At 31.8% G+C, this 27,865-nt stretch overlaps 2 protein-coding genes across 6 annotated transcripts; one reads left to right on the forward strand and one right to left on the reverse strand.

The window, feature by feature from the left end:
• The first annotated feature begins 291 nt into the window (after positions 1 to 291).
• Positions 292 to 6,709, forward strand: LOC105210868 (protein FAM151B). Of its 4 annotated transcripts, XM_011182062.3 has the most exons (6): positions 339 to 417; positions 1,338 to 1,424; positions 3,794 to 4,036; positions 4,194 to 4,435; positions 4,570 to 4,782; positions 4,842 to 6,709. In XM_011182062.3, the coding sequence occupies exons 2-6, from the start codon at positions 1,361 to 1,363 to the stop codon at positions 5,202 to 5,204; spliced, it is 1,125 nt and encodes a 374-aa protein (XP_011180364.1). In that variant the 5' UTR covers positions 339 to 417; positions 1,338 to 1,360; the 3' UTR covers positions 5,205 to 6,709. The 4 variants fall into 4 exon arrangements, with proteins under 4 accessions (XP_011180365.1, XP_011180364.1, XP_028895210.1 ...); XM_011182063.3 differs by lacking the exon at positions 1,338 to 1,424 and having other exon boundaries at positions 292 to 417; XM_029039377.2 differs by lacking the exon at positions 1,338 to 1,424 and having other exon boundaries at positions 379 to 454.
• LOC105210867 (protein peste) lies at positions 5,773 to 27,823 on the reverse strand. Of its 2 annotated transcripts, none has more exons than XM_054227756.1 (7): positions 27,327 to 27,823; positions 16,046 to 16,401; positions 8,647 to 8,955; positions 8,365 to 8,580; positions 7,984 to 8,287; positions 7,231 to 7,510; positions 5,773 to 7,162 (listed from the first exon to the last, which is right to left on the reverse strand). In XM_054227756.1, exons 2-7 carry the CDS (start codon positions 16,169 to 16,171, stop codon positions 6,754 to 6,756), a joined length of 1,644 nt encoding a protein of 547 aa, XP_054083731.1. In that variant the 5' UTR covers positions 16,172 to 16,401; positions 27,327 to 27,823; the 3' UTR covers positions 5,773 to 6,753. The 2 variants fall into 2 exon arrangements, with proteins under 2 accessions (XP_054083731.1, XP_011180363.1); XM_011182061.3 differs by lacking the exon at positions 27,327 to 27,823 and adding an exon at positions 16,490 to 16,617.
• Positions 27,824 to 27,865: the final 42 nt, after the last annotated feature.

The raw sequence follows: 27,865 nt of genomic DNA on the forward strand, positions 1-27,865 counted from the left end.
AGCAGATTAAAGCACATATTGAGTGTGTTATAATTTGTAGTTGTATTGAATTTTGTAAAATATTGTTTATCCGCATATAAACTATAAATTAATCTTTATACAAGATCATAAATGATTACTTACTAATCTCTAACAATAAATTAACTGACCTTTATCACTTTTATTAGCCAAATTAATCGATCTATGTTTTGACCAAAATTTCCATTCAATATACAAACAAAATAACAAAAACACGGTGCAAGAGCACCAATCAAAGAGAATATATTGTGACAAAGAGCACAAACACTGTTTGCTACCGGCTAGACTTGGAAAATTTTCGCAAATAGTAGATATACAAATTCAATTGTGCACCAACTTTCCAATCACAAGGGTAGTTCAGTAGTAATCAGAAAGGCGAGAGCGAAACCATTTGTTGAAGTTAGTTGAAAATTTAATAAACAAAAAAATCTAAGTGGTATTAATTAATAAAAAGCGTGTATTTTTTCCTTATAAATTTAGTATATTAAACATATATATACATTTAAGTATGTGTTTATGCGCACATATTGACAAATGAAAGTCGAACAAAGGTTGAATAAGTGTAGTGTGCTAAAAGTGGCAGTCTAATAGACCAGCTAGTGTCTATGTGTTTTGAAAGTGTATTATTAATACATACACACATATTAAATACTTAAATGAAAACTTAGTTACTTATTTGTATGTAAAAATCATTGCTTTGTGCTAATTGAATTTACGATAAAATTTAAAGAAAAAGTTTTGTTCCATTGTTGTTTGGAAAGAAATTTTTGCTTGAAAAATCATAAATTTTTTTTGGTGTACAATTATTATTAATTAAATTATTTCTTAAATACTGAGACTAATTAGATTTCAAATGATTTCTTCATATAATTTATTAAAATTTAATTATATATGTATGTATATCTTTCGGAAAAAAATTACATATTTTTCTAGTTATTCATAAAAGAAATAAATATTAAATAATCTAATTAAATTTTATTAATATTTTTAAATATTAAAATATTTCATTTAAAAAATAAATTATATGAATAAATTAAATTATATTATATAAATAAATTGTACAAATAGTTAGTTAGAACTTTTTTTTAAATATTGTGATTTTATTATTTTACGTATTATTTTTTTTATTTAAATATATTTTTTGATTTGTTATAATTAACATTATTTTTTTAAAAATGTTACTATTTATCGAAACATATAATTTTACTTAAATATTTTATTTGTCTGATTTTTTTTATCTATTTATATTTGCTACTATTTTATTGCTTATACTTCCTGCTAACCCAAAAAACTCTTTCCTATCTATATTAATTTTTTAGCAACAAAATTTGTAACAATTAATATGTTTGAGCACTTTAAAAGCCGTCACAGCGTGTATTTGTATCTAACTGCACTGCTTGTATTTGGTAAAGTATGCGAAAGAAATTCGATTTTTTGCTATTATTAACAATTATTACTAAAGAAAATATTTATATATACACAACAACAAATCACATATCAGCTAATTCTGCGTTGTATATTTTCTGAGTGCCTTCTATATGGTAGTATCTATGAATGTGCTTTCATTTATATACATGTATGTATATGCGCATGTAACTGTAAAATATAGTTCTAACTCACTAACTAACAAACAAATATTTACATTTCTGAGCTCATATATCATAAACTTCATTTGCTTACAATATCTACAGTACATGCATTCACAGATACAAATGAACATACATACATTTAATATTTATAACTGTTTCCGTATCGGTGCTTTAACTTTTGCTTGCAATTTTTTTTATTGTGAAAAAGTCATTTATTTATTTACGATATTTTTATTATTATTTTTATATTATACTTGTATCTACATAAGTATCCTGAGATTATTAGATAATAGACTGTATATATAATATACATATGTATGTACATACATATTTACTTACCCTGCAGGAAAATGTGCATACTACATTTCGCAGCCGGAAGTTTTAATACACACCCTCTCTACATACTCGTATGCACCTTTGCTATAGTTTCCATCTAGTACGATGAGTCGCCAATCGCTAAAAAGAAACGAAACGGCTATCATCTTCATAGGTTTCGCTGTCTGGTTGGAGCATTTACGTCTTGTTTATAAGGTTATGGTTCAAGTAGTGTCAAAACATACTACTTTTGTAGCCACTCAGCACCACTCAAACAAACTACGCTCTTTAGAAACCTTCATATGAAAGCACAGTCGGAGAGTGAGCGGACTTTAACCATTTAATTTCTGCTATTTTTTTGTTTTTACAACTGTCTTGCCATGTATATTAAATAGGGAATAATTGGAAATTTTGCCGAATTTGTAACAATTCTACCATCAAACAAATTCACAAAATTTCAGAAATACCTGAACTAAACATTAGTCTCACCGTTTTGCATTTCCCTACAGGCTACCTTCACCAATAGGTAGAATATGTACGAGTATTTGTAAAACACAAACAGCTGTTCGTTATTTAGTTTGTGAATGGTCGGCAAAGAGCTCTCATTGCTTTTCTTCATGCCAGCTGGAAAACTCACCCCTTTGTTGCGCTCCCGCCTTTTGTATGTGCTGCCCAGGTGAACGCTAGCAATTATTGTCGACTCACTTTGGTAGAAATTCCATACCCGATTGTTCTCAAGCAGCTGTTGGAATTACATTTTCACATGTTGCTTTATGATTACGTTTATATTTACTTATGTGTGCATTTTACGGCAATAAAATGTGCACAAAATGCAATTAAAATGCTTTGAAAATTACAAAACATTGCAGCTACTTTGTAGGGTAACGAACCTATTTAAACAGAACTGAACTGAGCTTGTAAAATGTATAAAATATTTTAGGAGAATCGAAGTTCGAGAAATTAGGAAACTAGTCTGGATAATTTATAGAAAATACTCGGATGGTTAGTAGACTACTATTTCTACAGTCTTCCGTAGAAATTTCCTTTTGGTCCAATTGTAAGATGTTATAGCTTTTCAGAGCATTTGAGAGATCTTTTAAAACATGCTGACGACTCATAGTTTATTATAAGTCTAAGTATCGCTGATCGATCGTTATAGATTTCTGATATGGAAGTTTTTACCTCTAGTGGGCTTTCAAAAGTTAAAGTATCATTCCAATTACTGAAAATGCTATCAAAATTTTTAAATATCTTCTTGTTAAGCGCACTATTATGCATTTTCGAAGCTGTTACTAACACTAATCGGTGTGACCGTCAGAATCGGCCCTTTCCTTTACCTTCGATATTGCTTAAACTGTTTCTATAACGTCCGAGAGATTATGATTTAATTTTCAACTGATTTTATGCTGAGTACATAATGAGTGCCGGTATAAAAAAAGACATGAAAAGTAGAAAGTCGCTACAGAGAAGATAAAGGGTCACCTTCACTATCACCACCATCATCTATAGAACTTACTGAAATCCGAATTCGTCTATGGCTTTACCAACGTGTCTATGTTTGTTTTTGTATTTGCTTGCTTTTTCTCATAGTTCTAACTATTCTAAATATGTCTACATTTTATAAGAGTATATATTGGCATTGCTTTTCATAATAAAATTTGTCTATAGTACCGGCTATGCAATAAAGTATATCAAGGAATATGTAGGTCAGTCGTACCACTAAATGCATTATGCTCCATGACTTTGTCTCAAGTAATCCATTTTTGATCAAAATTTGCTGTTTTATACGTTGGTCAACTGGTGCTTCTAATTATATGCCTACCACTGTATATAATATTTAATCCTAAATTAAGCTCACGTTTACTTTACAGCCTTCAGTAACAACAACAATGTTTTTGTAAATGCTACGCCTGCATTTCCAATGCAGAACAGCGTTAACAACAACAACAACTACTATTCACCGATTAACTCTAGTATTAACGCCAATGAAACACAACTGAATTTATACAATGCGCAACTCATCAAAATGACACTCAGCGATAAAGTCAATCTCACCGCCATCACGTGGGCGCATGCGGTTAATAGCCAAAAAGAGCTGAACGAAGCGCTCAATAGTGAGTAGGAAGATTAAGCTATGTTTTACTACAATTAGCCGTCATGACGTATACGTAACATTGCTTTAATTAGTTGCGTATACGCCTGATTGGTTTTTTTGTAGTTATTGTTGTTGTTGTATTTTATTTGGTTATGCGTGTATATTTGCTTGTCTAGGTGACATTAACATGATCGAGGCAGACATTGTGCTTGGCAAGCTCAATAACACTGGTGATGATTTGCCTGTGATGGCGCATCCTCCAGCCAATTCCTCGGATCTCTCATTGACTGAATTCATGTTGCGCATTTTGGAGCACAATGCGGAGCATGTCGAAGATGCAAAGGGTGTTAAATTGGATTTCAAGTCAATTGAGGTGTTTGAAGGCTCGTTGGATATACTGAGTGAACTGATACCATTGGTAAGTACAGGGGTGAGGTAGAGTATCTTATCTGGGTAACTTTTTCTCGGAAAAAGAATGTGAGAAATCACCGCCTGAGTGGTACTTTGTATTTACAATTTTTTTTTTCAACACAAAACATATTTATCGCTCAGATGTCCCATCCCGTTTGGCTGAATGCGGATATAATTCGCGGACCTGTCAATCAAACCAGCACGATACCCGTTGATCCAGCGCGTTTCTTCGCTGGCGCTGCGAAATTCGAAACGTCTGTACTCTCAATCGGTTGGACGACACGTTGGGGCGCCAATTACACAGACGGTGCCTATACGGAGCAAGAAATCGATGAAATGTTGCATGCAATCAAAGCAAGTATTTGTTGCTAGCTTCTTGTTGCAGTTATCAGTGTGTGCCTTTTCATAATTAGAACAACAACGTAACCGCCAAACAACATCCCATTACATTCCCCGTGCGCGCTGGCATTGCTGCCAACAGTTTGGAACAACTGCATGCGCTGGTGGCTGCCGTCAACGAGACGAACGAGAGCTCACTCACCATTTGGTCGTCGGCTAATGATTTCGTTGATGTGCAGAAATTGCGTAAACTCATTTTCTCCTTCGGTTTCGAACGTGTCTACTTGGATGTACCCGAGGAATTGTCGGAACAGTTGGATTTGTATCGCCCAGAAACCGATAATGCCGCTGGCAGTTTGCCGTCTTTGCTCAGTTTTAGTGTTGTCAGCGCATGCTTGTATTTGACCAGCATGTGGCTGAGTCGCATTAGGTTGTAGGTTTCTTACAGAATGGACGGGCTTCTGGATATCGGAAGACATAATTGCAGAGATTGAAGAGAGGACAGGTTCTAGCAGTTGAGTATACCATAATTAGCAGACTAATATTTATTTTAAATAAATAGTGTTTACTTTGAAATAAATTGTAGAATTTTTTCTGATATTTAAGCATTTTGAGCTCTTTAACACTCTTGACTTCTGGTGAGTGGTATGGTTTATACCGTCTTAAGCTGATTTTGAGCTTTGTGACCAGAAGTGCTTACGCTGTTGTTATTGTTGTTGTAGTTGCATAAATTGTTTCCAAAATAGTTTTGTTAGTAACTTTTTCCGAGATGACAATAAATGCCATGTTAGGAATCCTTGTTCGTAACGCTAACTTAGAACCGACTGTTGTGCGAACGGCTTGGAAATTAAACCACATTGTTATTGTTGTTGTAATTGCTTAAGATATTTCCAAAATAATTGTGGAGTATACAGGCGAGGTTCCCGAGTTCGTATCGCTTTCTTTTTCCAAAACTGTACAGATCTACTCTTTTAATAGAACGCCATGGAAATGAAACAACTATGGTTAATGTTATTATTATATAATCTTTTTCGTTTTACAATTTATTCAAGTAATAAATATTTTATTACATAAATTAATTTCATCATTTGGTTTCTTATACAGGAAAGCTTTCACCTTATCACGTTTTGCTGTTCCATTTTTCATATTTTTCACATTTTCACATGCTTTTACTTTTCAAGTCTCGCATTAACGGTAATGAAACATGAAAATATTTAAAAGACCAGCTTTGTACTTAAATATTATTATTTATAATTTTTGTTTTTGTTTGTTTTGATTTCCAGAAAGCGCACACAATTTGAGTTCGAAATAGAAAAAAAAATACTTATTGATTTTTGGTATCTTAAAAACTATAGAAGAGAGTGACTATAACACTTAGAAATGTGTGTATATGATTTTTTTTTATTTTATGAAGACATGAGGCTTAAGTGTTTAGGGTGCATGAAAAGTGATAAATGAAATAACTTCATTTCGAATGCCAATAAATTAATATTTTTTTATATGAATTAACAGTGTCTATATACTTATGTATAGTCACAATAGATTTTTGATGTTCTGAATTTTTTAATGCAAATATGCCAATAATTATTTATAATAGCAATACAATAGACAATACGCTTGTATGTTTCTGTGCTGCATGCACCAGCTTGTCATTTCGCGCTGTTTTTTTTTCTACAAAAATATTTTTTTCTTGAAACTAAATGTCATTTGATTACATGGACATGTTTTATATAAACTTTACATATGAATAATGTAATGTAATGTAATATGCTACTGTTATTACGGTAATTACTGTTTATGAGGTTGCATTTCATTATTTACAAACATACATAGCAAGTAGAGTTACATACTTAGAAATTTGCTTTAACTCCTAGTTGCATTCAAAACAATGGCAGGCGCTCACATAAGGAGCATTTCAAAAAAAAAAAATAACATTAGAAAACTACTACAAACGGTTCCCACTAACATACTCGTACATAATACATACTATCTACTTATCATATCACAAGCTGGTGCTGATGAACGCATTAAGCTTTCACTCAACACACTATCGTTTAGTACAACTTCACCGCTTTTGTTGTAGCCCAACAGCGCCACGCCCTCTCTTTGTGGCTTTCTCTGCGGCGTCAACGCTATCGAACGCGTTGTGGTGTTGACAATTGGTTTGAGTAGCGCATTTTTACTCTTTGGATCGCGGCAAAGTTGTGACATATATTTTGTTGGATACCAACAGATGAGCAGTGTGCCGATGGCAAACATAATGCCGGTCACCACTTGACCCAGCGTCACTATTAGTGGTACTAAGGCGATTTGGCTGGCAATCTCCGGTGTAACACGTACGCGCTCTTCGGCCCACATGAGCGGTATAAATGTGCGCGGTATTTTGTCGAAGGGACTGTAATGAAGAATGGAATAAAAAATTAAATATTTAAAAATAAAGCATTAATTTCAGTTGTAGCTTACGCTATTCCTGGTACGGGTGACATAAGGTAGTTTGCCTGGAAACCACCACCCACATCCATGGGCACACCACCATTCGGCTCTAACGTCATGAAGAACTCATGTTTTGTGGGATCTGGTGAGAGTCCCTCGATTGCGTCCAAATAACTAGGATCAGCTTTGTAGAAGTGTGGAAATGATGTGTACGTTGGCGAATTATATTGACAGGGTCCCAAATTCATGACGCCAGATTTTTCACATTTACCATTTACGCAGAAACATTTCATTTCCGGATAGAGTGTACCTGGAAAGATTTAAGTTAAAATTAGTACATACATATATACATTTATATATTTCTTAATTTGTTTCTACAACTAACGCATGCGCGTGTAAACTAAGCCTAAACATTTCGCTTTTATTTGTCAATCAGTCACGCAGTGTGATCGAAGCGTAAGCGATCAAATCAGCTGAGAGCGTTGATGTGAAATAATTAATTAAATATTTAAAAGTGCGAAATTTGTTAGCGTACGCGATCATTGTGTTATACGTTAAGTGATTTAATTAAATATAATGGGAATCATTAGTTGACTATCAGCAAAATAATGTTAACAAACTTGGTAAGTGTGTTTCATTTACGCACTATGTAAATACTTTTTGCTAAATTTAAATCGTATTTCAATAATTTATTATGCAAGTTATACAAGTGTGAGAAGTGTATTACTTATTTATTATCAAATGAATGAGTTTGTATTTACATACTTAATGACCACAACCTACCATTATCAAGCGCCCGTTCGGTAGCGGCATATTTGAAGGCGGTGATGCCGTGAATTTTCACTGTTTCAATATAATCCAAAGGCACGGCGCGACATAGATTTTGTAAAAACATTTCCACTGAATCCGATGGCACAAGATTGGGTGGGAAAAATTCTCCCATGGAGCCTCTAACACGTCCACATTCTCCTTCATAAATGCCGGTATGTGTTTTGTGATTCCATTCGTAAATTTGTCCCATTTTGCGCAGATCATCTGCGCCGGTGTGTATATTGAAGTGACCGTCATATACAGAGCTGTCGTTGCGCTGCATAAATGTAAGGAAAAAATGCAATGAAATTGTGATGAGTTTTTTTATTAAAGTTAACTTTCTGCCGCACTTACCGTATACAACCAGCCGACGCGATCGAATGGCACCACAATATCTTGTGCAAATTTCGATACAAAACTACCCATTGTAACTAATGGATCACTATAGCCGGCAAATATCCACTCATTGGCAGTTTTTGTAATCGAAACATCTTCTCGATACATTTTCAAAACATTTCTCAATATACTCTTTTGAAAGAATGTACCATTAATGGCTTGTAAAGCGGCACCCTGTGTATTGGAAGAAAAAATATTTCTAAATTGTTTTATCAAATGCAAATGCCACTAAACACTTACATGCGCCACTGTATTCACTGAGGTAACACGATCTGTGAGTTTGCCTTTACTATTCGCTTCATCGAAATAGAACGCAGCATATTTCCGATATGAGACCGTGTTATTGTGCTCATGCCAAACCATATCTACTTTATCTGGTTTTTCACGAAACCGATATGGACCCAACTCTTCGAAACGTGGCTTCTTGCCAGAGCCAACGTAAAAATCTTCCGGATTTGTCCAATTGAAAAGATATACATCAAAATTAAGTGGTAATGGTGAAACTTTCCAATCCGCATATGCCGGTGATTTGGTACTCAAAGCCATTTCCTGAAAAAAATAAAAATAAATAATAAAGTTTAGTAAACAACTTATTCATTAGAAATATATTATTTGTTATTTTATACAAAATTATATATTTCAGTTTAAATTATTACATTTATGCAATATTACAGTAGCTCTACATCTCTATCTAATGAGTAGTAAATGTTTCAAGTGAAAAAGGTTAGAGTTCAGCTAGTAGGAAACTGTTATTTAATTAGAATTGTTGTAAGAAATTGGTTTTCAAATTAAGTTTTCATTATAATATTACTAAGCAATATTAGCATTTCGCATGAAATTTGGTGTACGGTAGAAACAACATTAGCAGATGTACAATTACATTGAATTGTATAGTTATTTACTAACATTATCAGTAGACGGACAAATTGCAAAAAAAAAAAGAATATAACCCTTTGAACCTGTGATAACGCATATTACCTTCCAACGCTCATAAATATTTTACACTTTTTCATATACATACATATGTAAAGTGTGGAAAAAATAGATTTAAAATGTTAATATTTGGATTAAACACCTAAAAATATATGTATGTATGTATATGTATACATATAGATACATATGGCACATTATAAAAAGAAATAATTAGAAATACAAAATTTGATGAATTAGTAAAGTCATGTGAAATTTTTATAAACACAATTTCTAATTAACTGATAATTGAATTTTTGTAATGACATTTGGAAATACATACATACACTGGTGGCTAGATAATAAGAAACAGTTTTGTTTTGTAAGTTTTATCCCAATTAGTATTACTGTTTGTTTTGTAGAAAAAGGAAAATTTTTAAATTTAAAATTTCGCGGGTTCGGCGAGTCCAATTGTCAAAATCAAAGAGACAAAGCCCATCCCAAAAATTGGAAGAATTGAATAAGAAAAATTGGAAGAATAGCTGACATATATATATATGTACATATGTAAGTGCAAATTCCCGTTATTTTTTGACTACACCTCGTTAATGTTTGAGAACTGTTATGATGACTATGCTATGCTTTATCTTCCACACAAAGTAGTAATATTAAACTTACATGAATTCTGCCACATTTTATGATTTCATAATTTTTTTTTGGATAATTATTGGCGAAATATGAAGAGGCTTGGGGAAACAATATACAAAAAATTTATATTATATATGTATTCACATGTAGTTCTTATCATACGCTAGTATTAGTAGTTATGCGTCGACTATTTATATTTAAAAATTACTTCATATATATATATATATAGGTATATGTATGTATGTAATAAGAATATTTCTTGGAAAAGGGGATTTTTTTCATTCAAATTAATGTAACGCCTGTAGTATTATTTATCGTTGAACTTTCGTTGGAAAAGATAACGCGCTTTAAAATGATTATACTAGTATAATTGTAAACAATTTTGGTAAGTGCTGTGTTTAAAAAAATATAAATTGTATAATATTCAATAGATATCGGCTTGCTTTCGGATTTCACAAGATTTTTTATCGTATTACTCTATATAATATTTTTGCCGAACTAATATATAAAAGAACACTCCAATTCTGCAAAATTTATTTTTTATATTAAAATTTATTTAAATTTTTTTTATTTAAAATTTTTTCAAGCTGTAACTTGAGTAAAAATTAAGATATCTTGATGAAACTTGGCACACTTGTTTCATGGCACCATAGGAAGGTTGCTTCCGAAGATGGGCTAACTAAGCCATAAATTAAGCTATTGAAGTAATATTTGGTATGAAGCCTCGCACTATGAAGGGGCATATGTGGATGTGATTTTGTTGGAGACATGGGTGAGCCCTGCCCTCTACTAAGTTTTTTGTACATATCTCGTAAACTACTTAAGCTGTATCAACCAAACTTTCTAGAATCGTTTCTTTTAGGTACTACCTTATACAGTCCAAAAATGGCGGATATTGGATCATAACCACGCCCACCTCCCATACAAAGGTTATGTTGAAAACTACTAAAAATGCTTTAATTCAGTAAGGGAAAACACCAGAAATCTTTAATTTCGTTATAAAGAAGGGCTACAGAAGGTGGGCTCCGCCCACTTATGGGTCAAAAACCATATCTCCGAAACTACTCGACCAATGAAACTTGGTTTGTAATAGTTTCCTTACATCCCAATGATATCGCTTCACAACCACGCCTACTTCGTATATACCAGAACTTTGAAGTCGGTCTGAATAGTTTACTTTACTATATGTAAAGTAAGCACTAGTGAAGATATCGGAACAGAACTTTGCACAAATACTACGTTTATAGTGTGGCAGCCCCATTCTAAAAATTGCCGAGATCGGACCATAGGTTTTCAAGGCCCCATATATCGAACACGAGGACCTAAGAGCTTAGAATAAATTTTTTACCGAAAATATAGGTGAGTCTCTCAGATATTTTGAAGAAATTCAGAGGGAATATTTTTCTTCTAATAATATGTATCCGTGTAATGAGTGAAATCGGGCCATAACTTCCCCTAGCTCTCATATACCTAATGTTCGGGGTTTGAAACTTTCAATGGATTTGTACCATATATACATATATGCCGAATCAGTCAGTCAAATTGTGGTTATATTAATAAAATTAAATTAATAAATTGCGAGAGTATAAAATGTTCGGTTACACCCGAACTTAGCCCTTCCTTACTTGTTTTATATTAAAATTTATTCAAATTTCTTTTATTTTCAAATTTTTTAACCAATGCTTTTTTTAAATTAATTTCATACAAAATATTTAATGATAGTATTTTAAAAGTAAGATTTTAAATTCTTGTTTTCGCAGTTAAACCGCAGCAATTATTTTAAAATTATGTATGTATGTATGCGGTACCTAGTATATACCGCTAAATGTTTAAAAACAGTGCCAACTCTAAATTAAACCCATTGAAACCACCATATTATAATTCCGTGGCATTAAACGCTTATTTGGCGGAAGAACCTTTTATGCCAAGAATAAAAAGTGAGGAAAATTTAAATATATGTACATATATACATAAATATGTAAGTATGTACAAAATAGACCTACATACATATGTATATATAAATATATACATACCTATAAACTTACATGAAGTATACAATTTGTTATCGTATCATTAATTGTGCAGGTGTTCAGAGAGATAAGGCATTATAACCCATGAAAAAAGAATATTTCTGCACAGTACATACAATATTTTTTTTTTGTTTTCACGCAGCAATAACAATTTGGCAATTCGCGTATTTATAGTGGCGATAGAAAGAGAGAGAGTCGTTCTTTAGCTATTAAACAATTGCGTTTATCGGCAAATGTGCCGAAAGTTAATCTTTCTTTTTTAGCCTTGTGCAGAATTGAATGCACACATTTCCGTATGACTAAGTGTGTGCGAATGTATGTATATTTGAGCAGACAATATCTGCTACACTTAACTGTGAGTTGTTCAAGAAGGTAAGGAAAGATAATAATTACGCGCAAGCGTCACTTGCAACGGAAGTTTGCCCTCCTTAACTTCAATGTGCGAAACGTGTACGCCATTAGCGCCGAAATTTATGGTAATAATCGAAATTTCAATTTTTTTTCACAAAGGCACTCATTTTTGAATTTTTAACCCGCTGCTTGGTAAACTGATTAAAAATTACGATGAGCTCAATTTTTAATTGGTATTTAAAGGATATAGTGTACCTAAATACATATATAAAAGGTTATAATATGCATTTATCCGCAAAATTTGCCGACTTTGTGAAAGTTTTTCCTTAAAAAAAAAAATAATAAATTGGCTGCAATCCAATCAAGCAAAAACTTGCCGATTTGGTGATTATCGCAAATAAATTTTTATAATTGTATGTATGTATGTATACACATTCGTATTAAATGAATCAGTTCTTTAATCGTATAAATAACTGCAAAACAAAATGTAGTAATACCGTTTCGTGGCTATTTGGTTTTTCCACTTAACACGAAATAAAAATAACAAAGGGTTATAAAGAGTTTCGGTACGCCATTTTGTATTAAATAAATTTGTGAAGATATTAAATATTGCAGAAAATAAGAAGTGAAGTGCTAAGTTCGGACGAAATAGAACATAAAATATTTTAAGGAAGTGGTACAGTTCGACTTCATACAACATGGTACCAATTCACACTACGTTCCTACCTAATTTTATCATGTTCTAGCGGGCATTGTATGTAGATATTGGATAAAAGTGTGCAAAAATATTAAGAGAAATGAATATCATTAGCACAGTTATATTGGAGGTCGGGGCAGATCCTAAAACGTATTCCATATCCCGATAGTTAACTAATCAGAAACATTATATTGTGGAAGCTGGGTAAAAGAATATACAAAATTAATTCTAACCAAAATTCCTAAGAATACCAGTTGAAAATAGTCTAAGACCAGATTTGAACCGATTTCGCTCTTTTGAAAAGAATTACCCCATAATATTCATTTAAATATGGGTTCCTAGTCTAGTTTTGACATTTTCTTAGTTTAGTAGTTTGAAAGTATGGCGTTATATACATACATATATGGTGGGTATAGATATATGGTGGGGAGAGTTCACCTCCCACCATAAAGTGGGGAAATAATATATGAATATTTTATTATATAATTTTTTTTAATATTATGGGGCTACTTTAAGAAATAAAAAAGATGATTTTCTCTATTGATTGGTCTTCTATGTCGTATTAAAGCTTTTTTGGTCGTTACAACGATCTACTACCTTCAATTATAACTAAAATAATTCTGTTATCTGTGGTATAATATTCTCAGAAATATCACAAAATTCATCAATCACGTTATAGAAATAAAACATGCGGTAGTTACATGCAAATGAAATAAAAGCACATTAAGCAAAATTAAAGTGACAAAAATTAAATGTTCAGATCTAAATTAATGAAGGTTAAGTTGGCAAATAAATAAAAAGTTGTACATGATTAAAGCACATAATGCAATAAAACTTGAACTTTGAAACTACGCGCAGTTAATTTGAGGTTAAGATATTTTTATACTCTCGCAACCTGTTGCATTAAAAATTGAGATATCTTAATGAAACTTGGAACACATGTTCCTTGGGACCATGAGTAAAATCGGTCCACTACCACGCCCACAAAATGGCGAAAACCAGAAACACATAAAGTGTCATAACTAAGCCCTAAATGAAGTTATAGCAGTAAAATTTGGAATAAAGGATCGCACTAAGAAGGGGCATATTTGGATGTAATTTTTTTGGGGTAGTGGGCGTGGCCCCGCCCCCAAATCGGTTATTTGTATATATCTCGCAAACCAATGAAGCTATATAAACCAAACTTTCTGCAGTCGATTATCTTACGTTCCCCACCACACATCATGAAAATAGTTGAAATCGGATAATAACCACGCCCACCTCCCATACAAAGGTTAGGTTGAAAATTACTAAAAGTGGGTTAACTCACTAACGAAAAACGTCAGAAACACTAAATTTCACATAAGAAATGGCAGATGGAAGCTGCACTCAGATTTTTTTACAAAACGGAAATTGGGCGTGGCGTCGCCCACATATGAGTCAAAAACCATATCTCAGGAACTACTCGACCGATTTCAATGAAACTTGGTTTGTAATAGTTTCCTTACATCCCAATGATATGTTGTGAAAATAGGCCAAATCGCTTCACAACCACGCCTACTTCGTATATACCAGAACTTTGAAGACAATCTGAATCGTTTACTTTACAATATATAAAGTAAGCACTAGTGAAGATATCGGTGCAGAACTTTGCACAAATACTACGTTTATAGTGTGGCAGCCCCATTCTAAAAATCGCCAAAATCGGACCATATGTTTTCAAGGCCCCATATATCGAACATGAGGACTTCGGTGCTTCTAACCTAATATTAGGGTTTCCAACTTTCAAGGGACTTTATATAACATATATAACGAATATGTGGGTCAAATTGTGTATTATATAATATTAATTAATTTAAATAAATAAATTGCCAGAGTATAAAATGTGCGGTTACACCCGAACTTAGCCCTTCCTTACTTGTTGATATTATTATTATTTTTTTAAGGTATTTTTGATCAAATTTGTTTAAATTTTTTTTTCACAAAAAATATTACAGTACAATTTTACATAAAGAGCTGAAAGGCATTTGAGGTTATAATCATAAGTGAAATTTGTATGGAAAAGTAAATTAAAAAGGTTTTAAATTTTATAAAAATTTTAATAAAACGAACTATGTCTGTATATTGAGGTTCCAATTAAGTATATTCAACTTATTTAAAAAAAGCTCGAAAGGCAATAATATAATATTTTTTCTATATGTATGTTAAGTGTTATGTCAAATACATTTTTTTTTTACCACAATGAATCATTAACTTTGTAGAGGTGATCAAATTACAGGGTTGTTTTATGTGCTTTAATTTTTAATGCTCTGTGGTGAGTTTCATACAAGAAAGTGTCAAAAGTAATAAACTCAACTCACTAACAGACGATAGTGTTAAGAGTTAGTCTAGTTCAAATATAGAAGAATAAAAGACACATTGTAGAACACTGGCATGGGTAGTTAGGGATAATACAAAGGACAGAAGTTGAAGTAGCAAAAAAAATTGTCTTATAAAAAGGATTAACCGTTCGACATCTATTTAAACTATCAATTGTCTACTGAGGCGTAAGGTATCTGAAAAACTGAAATCGCATATGTTTATAAAGACCTCTATCGCATTTAGTTTTATGAGTCACTCTATAAATTTAAGCTACTTATTCTCTATATCAACTTTTATCATTATCAGTTAGATTATTTCTATATTTATGGTTTTCCGATTGAGTAACATTTACAGCTACAATATGGGCCTTTGTGCTTCATAAATGTTAAATGGCTGAGAAAAACAAAATACTTTGGCAATTCCCATGAATTGCCGTAGTGCATAGTCTGGCACAGGTGTGCATATTTGCCGATAAGAAAACGCTTTTTTGATGATAAATATGCAGCTGTTCAAATTTTCACGCCAAATAGATATGAGCAATTTTACGCCGATTACATTTAAAGGCTTTTTAAGGCCACAGAGCTTGTGAAACTGCATTCGTATAACGGTTATATAGTAATTCTATATAAATTATTTTTCTATATTTACAATACTTTGGACTTACCTTACCACGCAGGCGCGTGAATATATCGATCCAGTGTGCGAACAGATAAACGCCGCCGGTGAAGAAGAGTGCGCCCAGCGTTATAACACTGATTCGCCAAATGTAGTGACTGCATACAGAAGCCATCTTTGAGGTAGTACGTTAGTACTTGCTGGATATAATCACTGATAATCGTATTATGTATGTAGAACTACTTGCGTGCGGAACTCGTTCTTTTGTACGCGTTATTTTACCGTTATACGCGAAAAGTTACACCGCAACCGCACTTTACATATGCTGACGCATATGCTGTATATATATGTATTTGCACAACTGTCTTGATACTTAGTACGCTTATCCCGAATGCGGTTTAAAAACTAGAAAAAACAAACGAGAACAAAAAGAAAAAAACACTTTTTTAGACACTTTTTTTCGCTAAAACAATTTTATATAAAATACAAGCACCTTATATAAATATATTTATATGCATGTATATCTATATAATTATTTGTCTATTAATCATAAATATAGTATGCTGATATTCTAATAGTGTATGCGACGCGTAACGCGTCCGTTCGTTTGACACCCACAATATAGACTGTTGCTCGCTAGCGCTACATTCGCAAATTAGCTGTGTGATCGTTTAACACTGGCATGCTTATCAGCAATTATGTGTAGTCGTTGAAATTCCACTGATAAGCATTGGTCTTACCGCGGCAGCGGCGTGTGCGATAATGTCACCGTTCATATTTAAATATTTGAGGTGTGAGAGTCTCGACTCTCATTGTTATATGCGTCGGTTTGTTGTATGTATATACATATAAAACATTACTAATTTTTTTTCGCTTTAAAAAAAAGGTTTAAATAGTCTTGTATCAACGATCAACTATCTCTCCCTATATGATTCATCTAGTGTAATCAGTTAAAAAATAAAAATAAATATTTTTTCCATATCTACGTAGGTGTGCGTATGTATAAAAATAATGCTTGATATAAATTATTTAATGTCATAATGACTTGCAAACTTTCGCCAAATCAAAGTTTATGATTTTGGATAAAACAACCAAATATGTACATATTAGTATGTATATTTAATCGGTTATCTACCTGTTAGCATGTATGTATTATGATATTTTAAAGCTTGAGATATGTATATATAACTCAATTCAAATATTGATCTAGGTTGTGTCAACGCTGGCTTTTACGTTAAAGTTTATCACCACTTTATCAATATTAACAATAAACCAAGAAGTTGAAAAGCCGCACCTACATTGTTCATAGTTCTCATACAACAACATTTTGACTATCATTGATTGGTTAAAAATAACTTTTACCTCTCATATAATGCATGATTAGTGTACTTTGTCAGACGATGCGACGAAATTTTCACCAAAAACATCAACCAAAATTTGTTTAGTCGTTTCAGTAGAGCTTTTCTGAGCCTTTTTTGTCTCTTTAATACCAAGCCGATAACTTTCAAGCACTTTTCCTTCACTTTGTTGAAGTTGTCGTCATTAGACTAGTTTTTTAAGATCCTAAGATCTCTATTAAATACTTTATGCCACTAAAATTCTTGAGTTATATATAAAATTTACTTCAGTTACACTTTTAAAGCATTTGAAAACATAGCAAATAAAGCCCTTTAGAACCCATTTAATTTTAGTCAGATTTTTTTTTAAGTAATTCAACACATTATTTTTTTTGCTCATTGCAAAAGTTATCACGTGCAATTTTTGCGCGGTTATTGTCGTACCGGATGTGTAGAGTACTGTTCATACGTTTGATACGTTCAATCCGTTCTTACGACCATTGCCATATGTGCCGATCTCTATATACAAATACGCTTGCGCTGTAAATCCGTCGGTTAAAAACAACCGCAACAGCGGACTCAACTCGTTAAATTGTGAAGAATTAATAAATTCATGGGAAGTTTAAAGCCTTTAATATTTCTTATTAAAAATATCGCGTGGAACTTTCTACTTCGTCAGCAAATAATAGTAGTCAAGTATCGAAATAATTTGCCAAAATAAATAAATATAATTCTAAAATGAGACATTTTGTTTCATATTACTGAGTCTTAACGAACGATTTTGTTCCTCTGTTTAAGGTTAAGTTGATGTAAGAAGTGGCAATGCATTTAGTTTGATGGTCGATTAATTCTTCTTCACATTTTTTCACTTTTTTAAAACTTATCAAGTTAATTTCCCTGAATCCTTCTTTTGTAAATAATTAAATCGTTTGTCAGCACTTTCAAAAAAATTAAAAGATTCCACTGAGTTTACTTTGAAAATTAAATTGTTTGCATTTCCTGACCGCACCCTAAGTGTGTTTGTTCTCACAATAATTCTTCAAAACTCTGCTGTTTGCTGAACGAGAGACGTTGGTACTACTCTACTTGCCAAGTCTTTAACTCCGATTTCATTCTAATTGTAAATATTGCTGAATTTAATTTTTATAAAAATAATAGATATGCATACTATAATCGTATGACATAAAGGAAAGATTTTATTGTTGACAGTATGAAACAGTTCCTATATCCAGAGTTAAGTAAGCTTGTATTGCAAACAAAAACAAACACTCAATATATGTAGATGAGTATCTGAGCGGTGAAGTTATGGTTGGACAAATTATTTTCGACAAATCAGTGAGTTTTTATGTAGGAACTTTAGAGCGAGAAGCCTTTGTGGGGAAATATGATCAAAGCGCTGACTCAGCTTCGGTCTCAGTGTTGACAAAATATAATGTAATACAATGCGTGAATGTGCAGAATAAACAAATAAAATTGATTTGCCTTAGCTACATATATATTTGTTTATTCATATATGTATATATGTAAATACCATATATAAGATGACGTAGCAAGTCCATCATTTAACAGTATAAGTCTTATTCATTTAGTGAAATCTTATTTATAATGTTTTTACAAACTATGTAAATAGGTGTATCTACAGTGTATACATAATTGAAGGCGTTGCTATTTTTAGATATAACCAAATTAGCATTACATATTTCTAATAATAATTTTTTGCTTTTTTCTTTTTCGTTTAATTCCAAAAATATAAAGTTTTATTCACCTGTTTACCATAAACAAAAGCAAGAACAAAGTACAACAATAAAAATTGGTTAGTAACAAAATGAATTTAATTTATGCGAAACTCTTTCGAAATTATGCATTGAATAAAATGTGTAGTAATATAGCTCAGAGTAAATTTCAGAGAAATAAAATCCAAAAAAGGGCATTAGCTACGATAAGTCTACTAAATAATTATAAGACTATATCAAGGCGTTTTAAAAAATATTTATATAATTAACATTTTGGAAAAGAGTTGCCACCTATTTGACAAGTTTTGAAATATTTTAAATTATGCCATACCTAGCATACATATGTATATTAAGGGGTAGGTGGGTTTCAAAATTTGAAAAACAAAAAAATGTTTTTGATCTTACAGTATACTCTCGAAAAGTAAATCGATTGGTATTTTGGGTAATTTACTTTTTCGAATAATTTACTTTTCCAAATATATACATAAATTATCTGTTTTTATAATATTAAATGCATTTTTAAACTTAAAAAATTCATTCATTTATTTGCTTCAATAAAACATATGGATTTACATGAAAAACATATTTACATTTACATACATACATATGTATTTACTATGAAGAGAAAAAATCTTGAATATTCTTTTGTTTTTTTTCTTTTGCAATATATTTTCTGACCATTTTTGTACGACAACTCAAACTCACCTGATTTGCATCGTTTTCATTTTTAAACCAGTGGATCAAGTAGGAGAGTTTATTTACTAAAAAGACGCGATAAACAAGAGAATAAGTGTTTTTGCAACATCGTAAAAAACGCTGGTTTCTTCGTTTCGAATTTTTTATCACACTCTCTGAAAAGTAAATTAAAAAATTACTTTTTCGAGGTGCATGTGTAATCTTAAAGGTGATTAACTTTTCCGCGATTATTTACTTTCTGAGAATTTACTTTTCGAGAGTATACTGTATTAAATAGTGCAATACATATGTTTAAAATTTTATCCAAAAATACCAAATCAAACCGAGTAAAAATTTAAGAGATATACCCTTTGGAAATTCCACCTATCAGGCCACGTCAGTACGAATGTACAATTTTTAAAGCATTTATTTGAAAACTTAATTTTTTCAAAGTCGGTGGACACCAAAAAATGTATAAAGCGATTTTGTTCAAATTTCATCTTTGGAATATCATTATCTAGTTATTAACAAACTAATTTTCGAGCCGAAAATTTTACCAAAAAAGTGAGTTTTTGGTTTAAATTCTTCAAAAATTAAAATTTAAAAATTTTCTTTTTTCCTTCGTTCATTAACTAGATTTATCCATGTGCTATCGAAATATGTTTGGTTTATTGTTTTTAGATGAACCAATCATGAGTTATGATGTCCACCGCAAATAGTAAAATTGGCCTTGTTTTTAGCCTCTGAAACCAACCTAACTCCTTAATCGAAATACTGGAAAAAACATATTTTTATAGCAAAAAAAAAATCGAATACTGAAATATATAATACTAATTCCTCTCTCTTCTGAGTTTAGTGATTACGAGTCAGACATTGAAATTTCATTTCAGTTGTGCGTAGTTTTACGCACGCAAAATTTTATGTTCTGATTGCTTTAACATCATATAGTACATAAACATATAAAGTACTATAAATATTTAATCAGTGCTTAAGCGGAATTTGCAAACTTCAGATAACGACCCATGCATGTAGTATATTTCTAACTTACTTTGCTGTTGTTGAATTAAAAACAAAAACAAAATACTTAAGTTTCTCTCTAATCCATTTGTAACTAAAAGTGTTTTTTTTTTATTTTTATAATTCTGAATTTATAATTAAATCGCAATTGCATATACTTAAATTTTACGATTATTTGAAAGTAGTCAAACCAGTTCAGAAGAAACTGTCGCTATAAGACATGCAAATGCATGAAAACAGTAAACAAAAGAGAGAGGTTTATGTGAGACTCGGCACTCCTACACACAGAAAAAAGTTGCTGGAAGAGATTTTACTAACACCTCCTAAAAATGTGTCACCCAGTCGGAGGCGGCTTAAAACTTGTGGAACCCTCCACGCAAAATTACTAAGGCAGACAATTTCGGTAGTTTACCATAAAGTATATTAAACTTTAAAATATGTAAATATGTCTATGCTTAAAAATGAAACTGAGATCATGTATAACCGAATTGTTGTCTGATGTTATGCATATGTATGTATGTTGCTTTATGTATAGTGAGTCATGAGTTGAGCTTTCTCATCCATTTCAAGTATTTGATATGCAAATTATTATTATTTAAAATAAATTTTGAGCATTGTTTCAGAATAATAAAGCGCGCTGCCAATAATTGGCAAGTGAAGTAGCGTGAAAATTGCTAATTTGACCGCTGAACTGAAAAGTAAGCTGGCTACAGTACCGTCGAAATGTATGGGTACATATTTTTGCTAAGTCCAGAGAGTCTCGATCTTCTTTTGTAGCGCCGGCATTTGAGAATTTAAAAACGTTCGACGACCCCAGTAAATATGTAGTTAAATAAATTCCATTGCTCTCTACCAAATAGCTTAGCAGGAAATTTACAGATTTAACAAATCTCGTATTTATGGACCACTTTTTTGAAGAATATAGACCAGAGGGATAGTACTATGATCGAATTTTTTTTTCAAAAATCCCTTCCATAAAAGATACATCTCAAGTTTAAACAATTGATAAAGACACGTCGTGAACTTGGAAGAGACTAAACTCAAAATCGGGAGTTTTTCTAAATAGTTGCAGATCGTACTGAGAGTATGGTTTTATCATTTGAGTATATGTTCCGGAGGTGAATGAGGACAAGACGAAATATCTACTGTCATCAAGCAAACAGTCGGCGCATTCGTGTCTTGGCTCCACGTCACTGTTGACAGTCATAACTTCGAAGTCGTAGATAATTTCGTATACCTGGGAACCAGTATCAACAACTCCAACAATGTCAGCCTCGAAATCCAGCGCAGAATCACTCTTGCCAGCAGGTGCTACTTTGTACTGAGTAGGCAATTGAAAAGTAAAGTCATCTCTCGGCGAACCAAAATCAAACTCTACAAGTCGCTTATCATTCCCGTCCTGATTTATGGTGCAGAAGCTTGGACGATGAGGAAAGAGAGGAGTGGCGCGCTCTCATCGATTCGGCTATAACCGGCTAAACGGTTCAACGCCAATTACATAGCTACATATGTTCCACGATACCTTTCGAATTATATTAGTGTGTTTTAGAACACATAAAGGTTCCTGAGCTTTACATTTTATTTGGAAGAATATATAGAATTACTTGAATGATTGATTTTGGCATGACAAAATAAGTTGGGAGTACCGAGACTTAATAGCCTTATGTATGGTACATACTGTACAAATATATCTACAATAAGTACATAAAATCTGGAAGTCAAGGTCTGCTGGATCTGCAAGGTCTTAATTTGTTCCAACTCAAATACGCGTAATTCTATTTAAGATCACAAAAAAAGTAAATATTTCTATATATTGACATGCATATTTCTAAATACACATTATGCATATCGAGTTCGAAGACCCGCAAAATAAAATTATTTGGTTCTCGCTCGATTGTTATATATACGATAGAATTGTTTTTATGTGCATAATATAAAACATATTTGTTTTTGTAAAGCGTATTTATTGAACTTGGCTGATTGTCAGCGCAAGTTGCAAATTAATTCTGCCAATTGAAAATGATTAGCTTGGCGCTCTCTTCGCTAGAAATGTGCGCTGCAAAATGTCAAACAAATTAATTTTGTTGCATTTATTGATAAGATTCATATTGCTATGGATACTATGTAGGAATAAACATATAGAATTTCATTAGATTTTATATAAAAATTATTATTTTTTTCTTTTCTTTTTTCTCTTTTTCTTTCAGTATTCAAATTTGCTTTGCCGTTTTCAACTGATCGTGGATACCATCGCCGGTTGATACACATACATACATACAAGTATGTAAATTTATATTTTTATAAACAACTAAAAATGGATAAAAAAAGCTGCAATTTGCTCAATATTTTTTAATTACTTGCCTAAACAATGGAAGTGGAGAGCAGAAAAATATATATATATACATATTTGTGAGTGTGTGCTTATTTGTTTTGTGAGTAAAGTGAATATATACAAATTGGAATTGTGGCAGTAGTGCGCGAATATAGACCAAAGCGATATAGAAAATATTGTTATTATACTTTTACTAAAATAGTCGCTGCGTTCTTTCTTCGTTTCATTTTTAAAGTGTAACAACAACAAATGTGTAATAAAGTGATAAAAACCGGAAGAGCATTGGTTAAAAATATTTCTATTTCCTAAATAAAAATATGTGGTTTATTTAAGTGCGGACAACCAGTGTTAGCAGCCGGCGAAAATGAGAAAAGCAAGCGTCAAACAAACGAGAGCAAAGAGAGTGAACAAGTCGTTTCAAAATTTGTGTGGTAAGTCTAAATTAATCTCAGTAAATATGTGTTTTTCTATAAATATTAAAAAATACTAGACGTTCTACAAGAGTTAGAACTGTTTTGAAATATAATTTATTTAGCGGAATATGCTAAAATGAAAAGCAGTAGCTATTAATATTGTTAGACTGTTTGCAAAGAAGCTTACCAATGACTCTACAACAGTTAAAGTATTTAGAACATACTGCTAGCGGGGTTTTTTAAGGCAGTAGTCTGCTTTTTAGCATTTTTTTTGTTTTTTTGAAAGGGAAGGAAATGATTGCGGTAAACGGAATTTTAAGACGATAGTGTACTATATTTAAGGCTTAAAAAGCAATATTTATTATTTAAAAATATTGAAATTTTTTCAAAGTTGTAAGTATTTTTCTGGAGCACCTGGAGTCTGCACCTGTAAATCGGTGCCGGTGATGGATTTATAAGTTTCTTTTCTTTATGAACTAAAAAAATACCGAAGAAGTTATAAAATTCCAAATTTTTTCGAAGTTTGAAAAAAAATTCACTTTTTTAAGAAAAAAAATAGACTTTAAGTTGCAAAACAAGTAGTTTAAATAATATTTTTGTCCAACTTCAACTACTTTTGTCTAGTTCAAATAGAAGATAATTTAATACTGAAGCTAGATCACTGTGGTTTTTTTCGATCGGACATATATTCTTTTTGCTATCGTCGGCACCGTTTTCTAACACTTGTGAAAATGAAATCTCGAGAAAACGCGCTTTAAAGTTTTCAGTATCCATTCGCACCTGCTCGACGCTCGGCCAATAAAACTGCTCTAGCTTCGAAAATATGTCGAATTGGCCTCTGGAATTTGAAAGACATATTCTTGGATAGTTTTGGAAGAGATTTAAAACAAAACAAAAAAATCGATTTTTTGAAGCCTGTAAAGAAGACTACTGCCTTAAGTGAAATGCTGACTAAATGAAGACACAGAATCTTTAGATTCACAGCAAAACGAAGTTCTCTTACTTAGTTGAGGTTAATAAGTTTTGTATCAATATAAATCGGCAATACGCCCTGAGTAGAGGTGCTATATAGACTACTTTTTGTCACAAATTTCACTACTATTTTTTTATAACTCTTGCCCGTACTCATGTAGAAAGTTGAGACGCATGCGTGCTATGACCTATGACACCTGACTTTGTACGCTCCCGCCAACAAATATCTTCACTGTAGGCACTGTTAATTTTTTTAATAGGCACAATAGGCAACTCCGCCTCTAAATTAAGCTACTCCTCCCTAAAATTTACACTATGTGAGCAATGTACCACATTTTATATAAATTAATATAGACTCTCTCTTCGCTAAATCAGCACATTTAATTAAAGCAGTATTATTCATATGGCATGTGATGATTTTACTATATCTTCGAGTCGTTTTTCTGGCAATTGAAGCGTCCAATTTGTATACAGAATACGAAATTAATTTCAATGGTCATATGGGCTTTAAAATACATCGCTACATACAGACATACATACATATGCATCGCACATGACTATGTTTAAGTAATTTCGTAGCAGAAAGACCAAAATCAATGAACACTTTCGGGCAAAGTAGTATATTGACCTTTGTGAACATCGTTCGTCATGAGAGAAAATATATTTCAGCTAAAGTAAATTACGTTACAGGGTGTTGCAAGTTGCGCCGTAGTGAGTGATGGGTGGTGTGTATTTGAGTGTAATTTTACTTAATAAAATGAAAGTTGTGTAAATAATTGCTTATGTACATATGTTGCAGTACTTTCTAAGATCAGTTTACTTTAGAGTTATACAATTAGTTGAGAAAATTTGAGATTATTGTGTTTTTATGAGAGAAATGGTTTTCATTTCAGAAAAATACTTTCAGAAACCGCTGTAAATAAGATCTTCACAAAATTTGGAAATCTTGAAATTAAGTAGCTGGATAATTAAAATTTCTCTTCTTCTATTCTTGTTGATTTCTACAAACGTATATCATTCATAAATAAATTGTTGACGAAAATTGACGTTTACTACAAGATTTTTTTCGTTCCCACGATAGTTGAGTCTATGTATTCGGAAGCGACACTAATTAATATTCGACCAAGGGCTGGGAACTAGCTAGTATCCTTAGAATTTATTTCGAAAGGTTTTCTGCCGCTACGACTAAAATAAGTACAAAAATTATGGCATTTTGTTGTAATTTATCTATTCCAATTTTATTTTCAGTGTTCATTTCGAACAAGTGCCATTTTTTGGTTCATATTAAATGTGAGAATTTTAAAGCCTAGTATATTGTTTTTTAGCCATTTATTTAAAGCTGGTGGCTAGTCAATATTTCATGATAGACTTTGACCATGTAGCAATATAAAAATTTCACATATGATATAGAAAGAAAGTAACTAACAACTCCTATTTCTCTTGTTTGGGCTTGAATATCTTAATCTTACTGATTAACTTACAAATCATATTATATTGGTAAATTATATAACAATAGTGGTTGAAAGTAGCTTTTGCAATTTTATTGTTATATCCGATTTCCCATAATATGTATACATATCTACATATTCTGGATACCTCCATTGATTTGATTTTCGTCTTCTTTCATTTACTCCATAAACGCATATTCTACTTAATGTGCTTTTTCAATAAATTAACAGTGTTAACCCTTTCATGCCCAATGTTGCCTATAGGCAACATTGTACTTACCGTCATCTAATTCTTGTTATTTAAATATTTTTGACCAGAGGTTTTTTCAATTATGTAGACCTATGTGTTGTGCATGCCTACAGTTACTTTTTCTGATATGAGCTGTGCACGTTTTCAGTCAGCAGGCGTTCCCAACAAAGTGAAATTGGAAAAAATCGTTTCGCAAAAAAAGTTATACAAAAGTGGTTATACAAAAAGTGTTAAAAAACATAAAAATAATTGTTTTATTTTAAAACAAAGTGAACTATATAAATAAGTAAAGATTAGAGAGTTATTAAAAACAAAAATTTCATGATAAAAGTGCTTAGTTTATTTATAATAATTTAATTTGTGCCTATAAGCAAAATGAACCATGATACATAGGATTTTGAAATTTTTATCACTTCATATTTGAGTTAAGACTAATATATATCTGTACTAAAAAAAATGTCTGCTCTGCCCATTTTAATTCAGGCATGAGAGGGTTAATCAGGTTCAATTTTTGTAAATATATGTACATGGTATATAAATATGTACATATGCGTATATACTATAAAGATCGTTTGATCACTTATTTGCTTGATTTTTTGTTGTTACTTGACAGCAATGAGTGTCGTCTGTGCGTTATATTAGGTATGCATATTAGTCCATTTAACACATACAGTCCCACTTTAACGTTAACAACGAATATAAACAAGTTTTAGCGGCAGACATTCCTTAATACTTTTTTGTTTTTTTTTGTGCATAAATTTTCGCACTTTATACAATATACAATTATTATGTTTCGTTTTAACTTTCTTTGGCTTCAATATTTTTTCATTCATTCAAATGCATCAACATTATTTTATGAAAACAGTTTTTTTAAATTTTTTTATTTATATAAAACGCAATATTTTTGCTATCTGTTTTGCATTTTGCGAAGGCAGAGAGCGAATTCACACCTACATACATCAGCGCATACTTATGTATTTACTTAATCACATACTTATTGGCCTTATATATGATTATTTGTATTTAATTACTCGTATAAGCCTCACATACTCAAGGGCAGCATAAATACGTACATACATACATACATACATATATATTCATACATATTGCTATTTTCACATATTTTTGCATTATTCTTTTATTTTTTGCTTACTTTTTCGCTTTGTTGCTTTTCTTCTTGTACTTATTGTGTATTCCTTTTGAGTTTTCGTCACACTTCCAACACAAGTTCACAGTCATATTTATTTATATACTCTAATTTTCATTTTATATATTATTTTTTGTTACTTGAATGCACATTTTTCACTGCCTGTATATGTACATACATATATATTTTTTATACTTTTTCTCACTTTCTTATTTGCGGAAGAAAAAACACATATTTTTTTACTTTGTTTTTTTCACACACCGCTCTAGTTGTATACTTTCGCCACCACTGTACATGTAATTATGCGTAGACTCGAGCGTATTTTCCCACTTGTTTATTTCACGTCACAAGCACTGCCTCGCATGGCAGCCCTCTAGGTCGAGTATGTGCGTATAGGCGCGGTTTCTTTCTGTTAACTTCTCGTGTTTTTTTGTGATTTGCTAAATTTTCATTGAAAAATCGCGTTGCAGCGACCCCACGCTCGCGACTGTGATATTTCGACCAGAGATAAAGAGATGTACAACTCTCATATCACTGGAAGTGAG

The sequence above is a fragment of the Zeugodacus cucurbitae genome, chromosome 3 (genome assembly GCF_028554725.1).
Source record: "Zeugodacus cucurbitae isolate PBARC_wt_2022May chromosome 3, idZeuCucr1.2, whole genome shotgun sequence".
Classification (NCBI taxonomy): Eukaryota; Metazoa; Arthropoda; class Insecta; order Diptera; family Tephritidae; genus Zeugodacus; species Zeugodacus cucurbitae.

Bases quoted from the DNA above. Each gene is read 5' to 3' on its own strand.
- LOC105210868 (XM_011182062.3), top strand. From the start codon at position 1,361: ATGTTTGAGCACTTTAAAAGCCGTCACAGCGTGTATTTGTATCTAACT. The intron at 4,436-4,569 runs GTAAGTACAGGG...TTTATCGCTCAG, and splicing joins TGAGTGAACTGATACCATTG to ATGTCCCATCCCGTTTGGCT. The intron at 4,783-4,841 runs GCAAGTATTTGT...TTTCATAATTAG, and splicing joins AAATGTTGCATGCAATCAAA to AACAACAACGTAACCGCCAA.
- LOC105210867 (XM_054227756.1), bottom strand. From the start codon at position 16,171: ATGGCTTCTGTATGCAGTCACTACATTTGGCGAATCAGTGTTATAACG. The intron at 8,581-8,646 runs GTAAGTGTTTAG...TCCAATACACAG, and splicing joins CAGTGAATACAGTGGCGCAT to GGTGCCGCTTTACAAGCCAT. The intron at 7,511-7,983 runs GTAGGTTGTGGT...AAATCTTTCCAG, and splicing joins CGAACGGGCGCTTGATAATG to GTACACTCTATCCGGAAATG.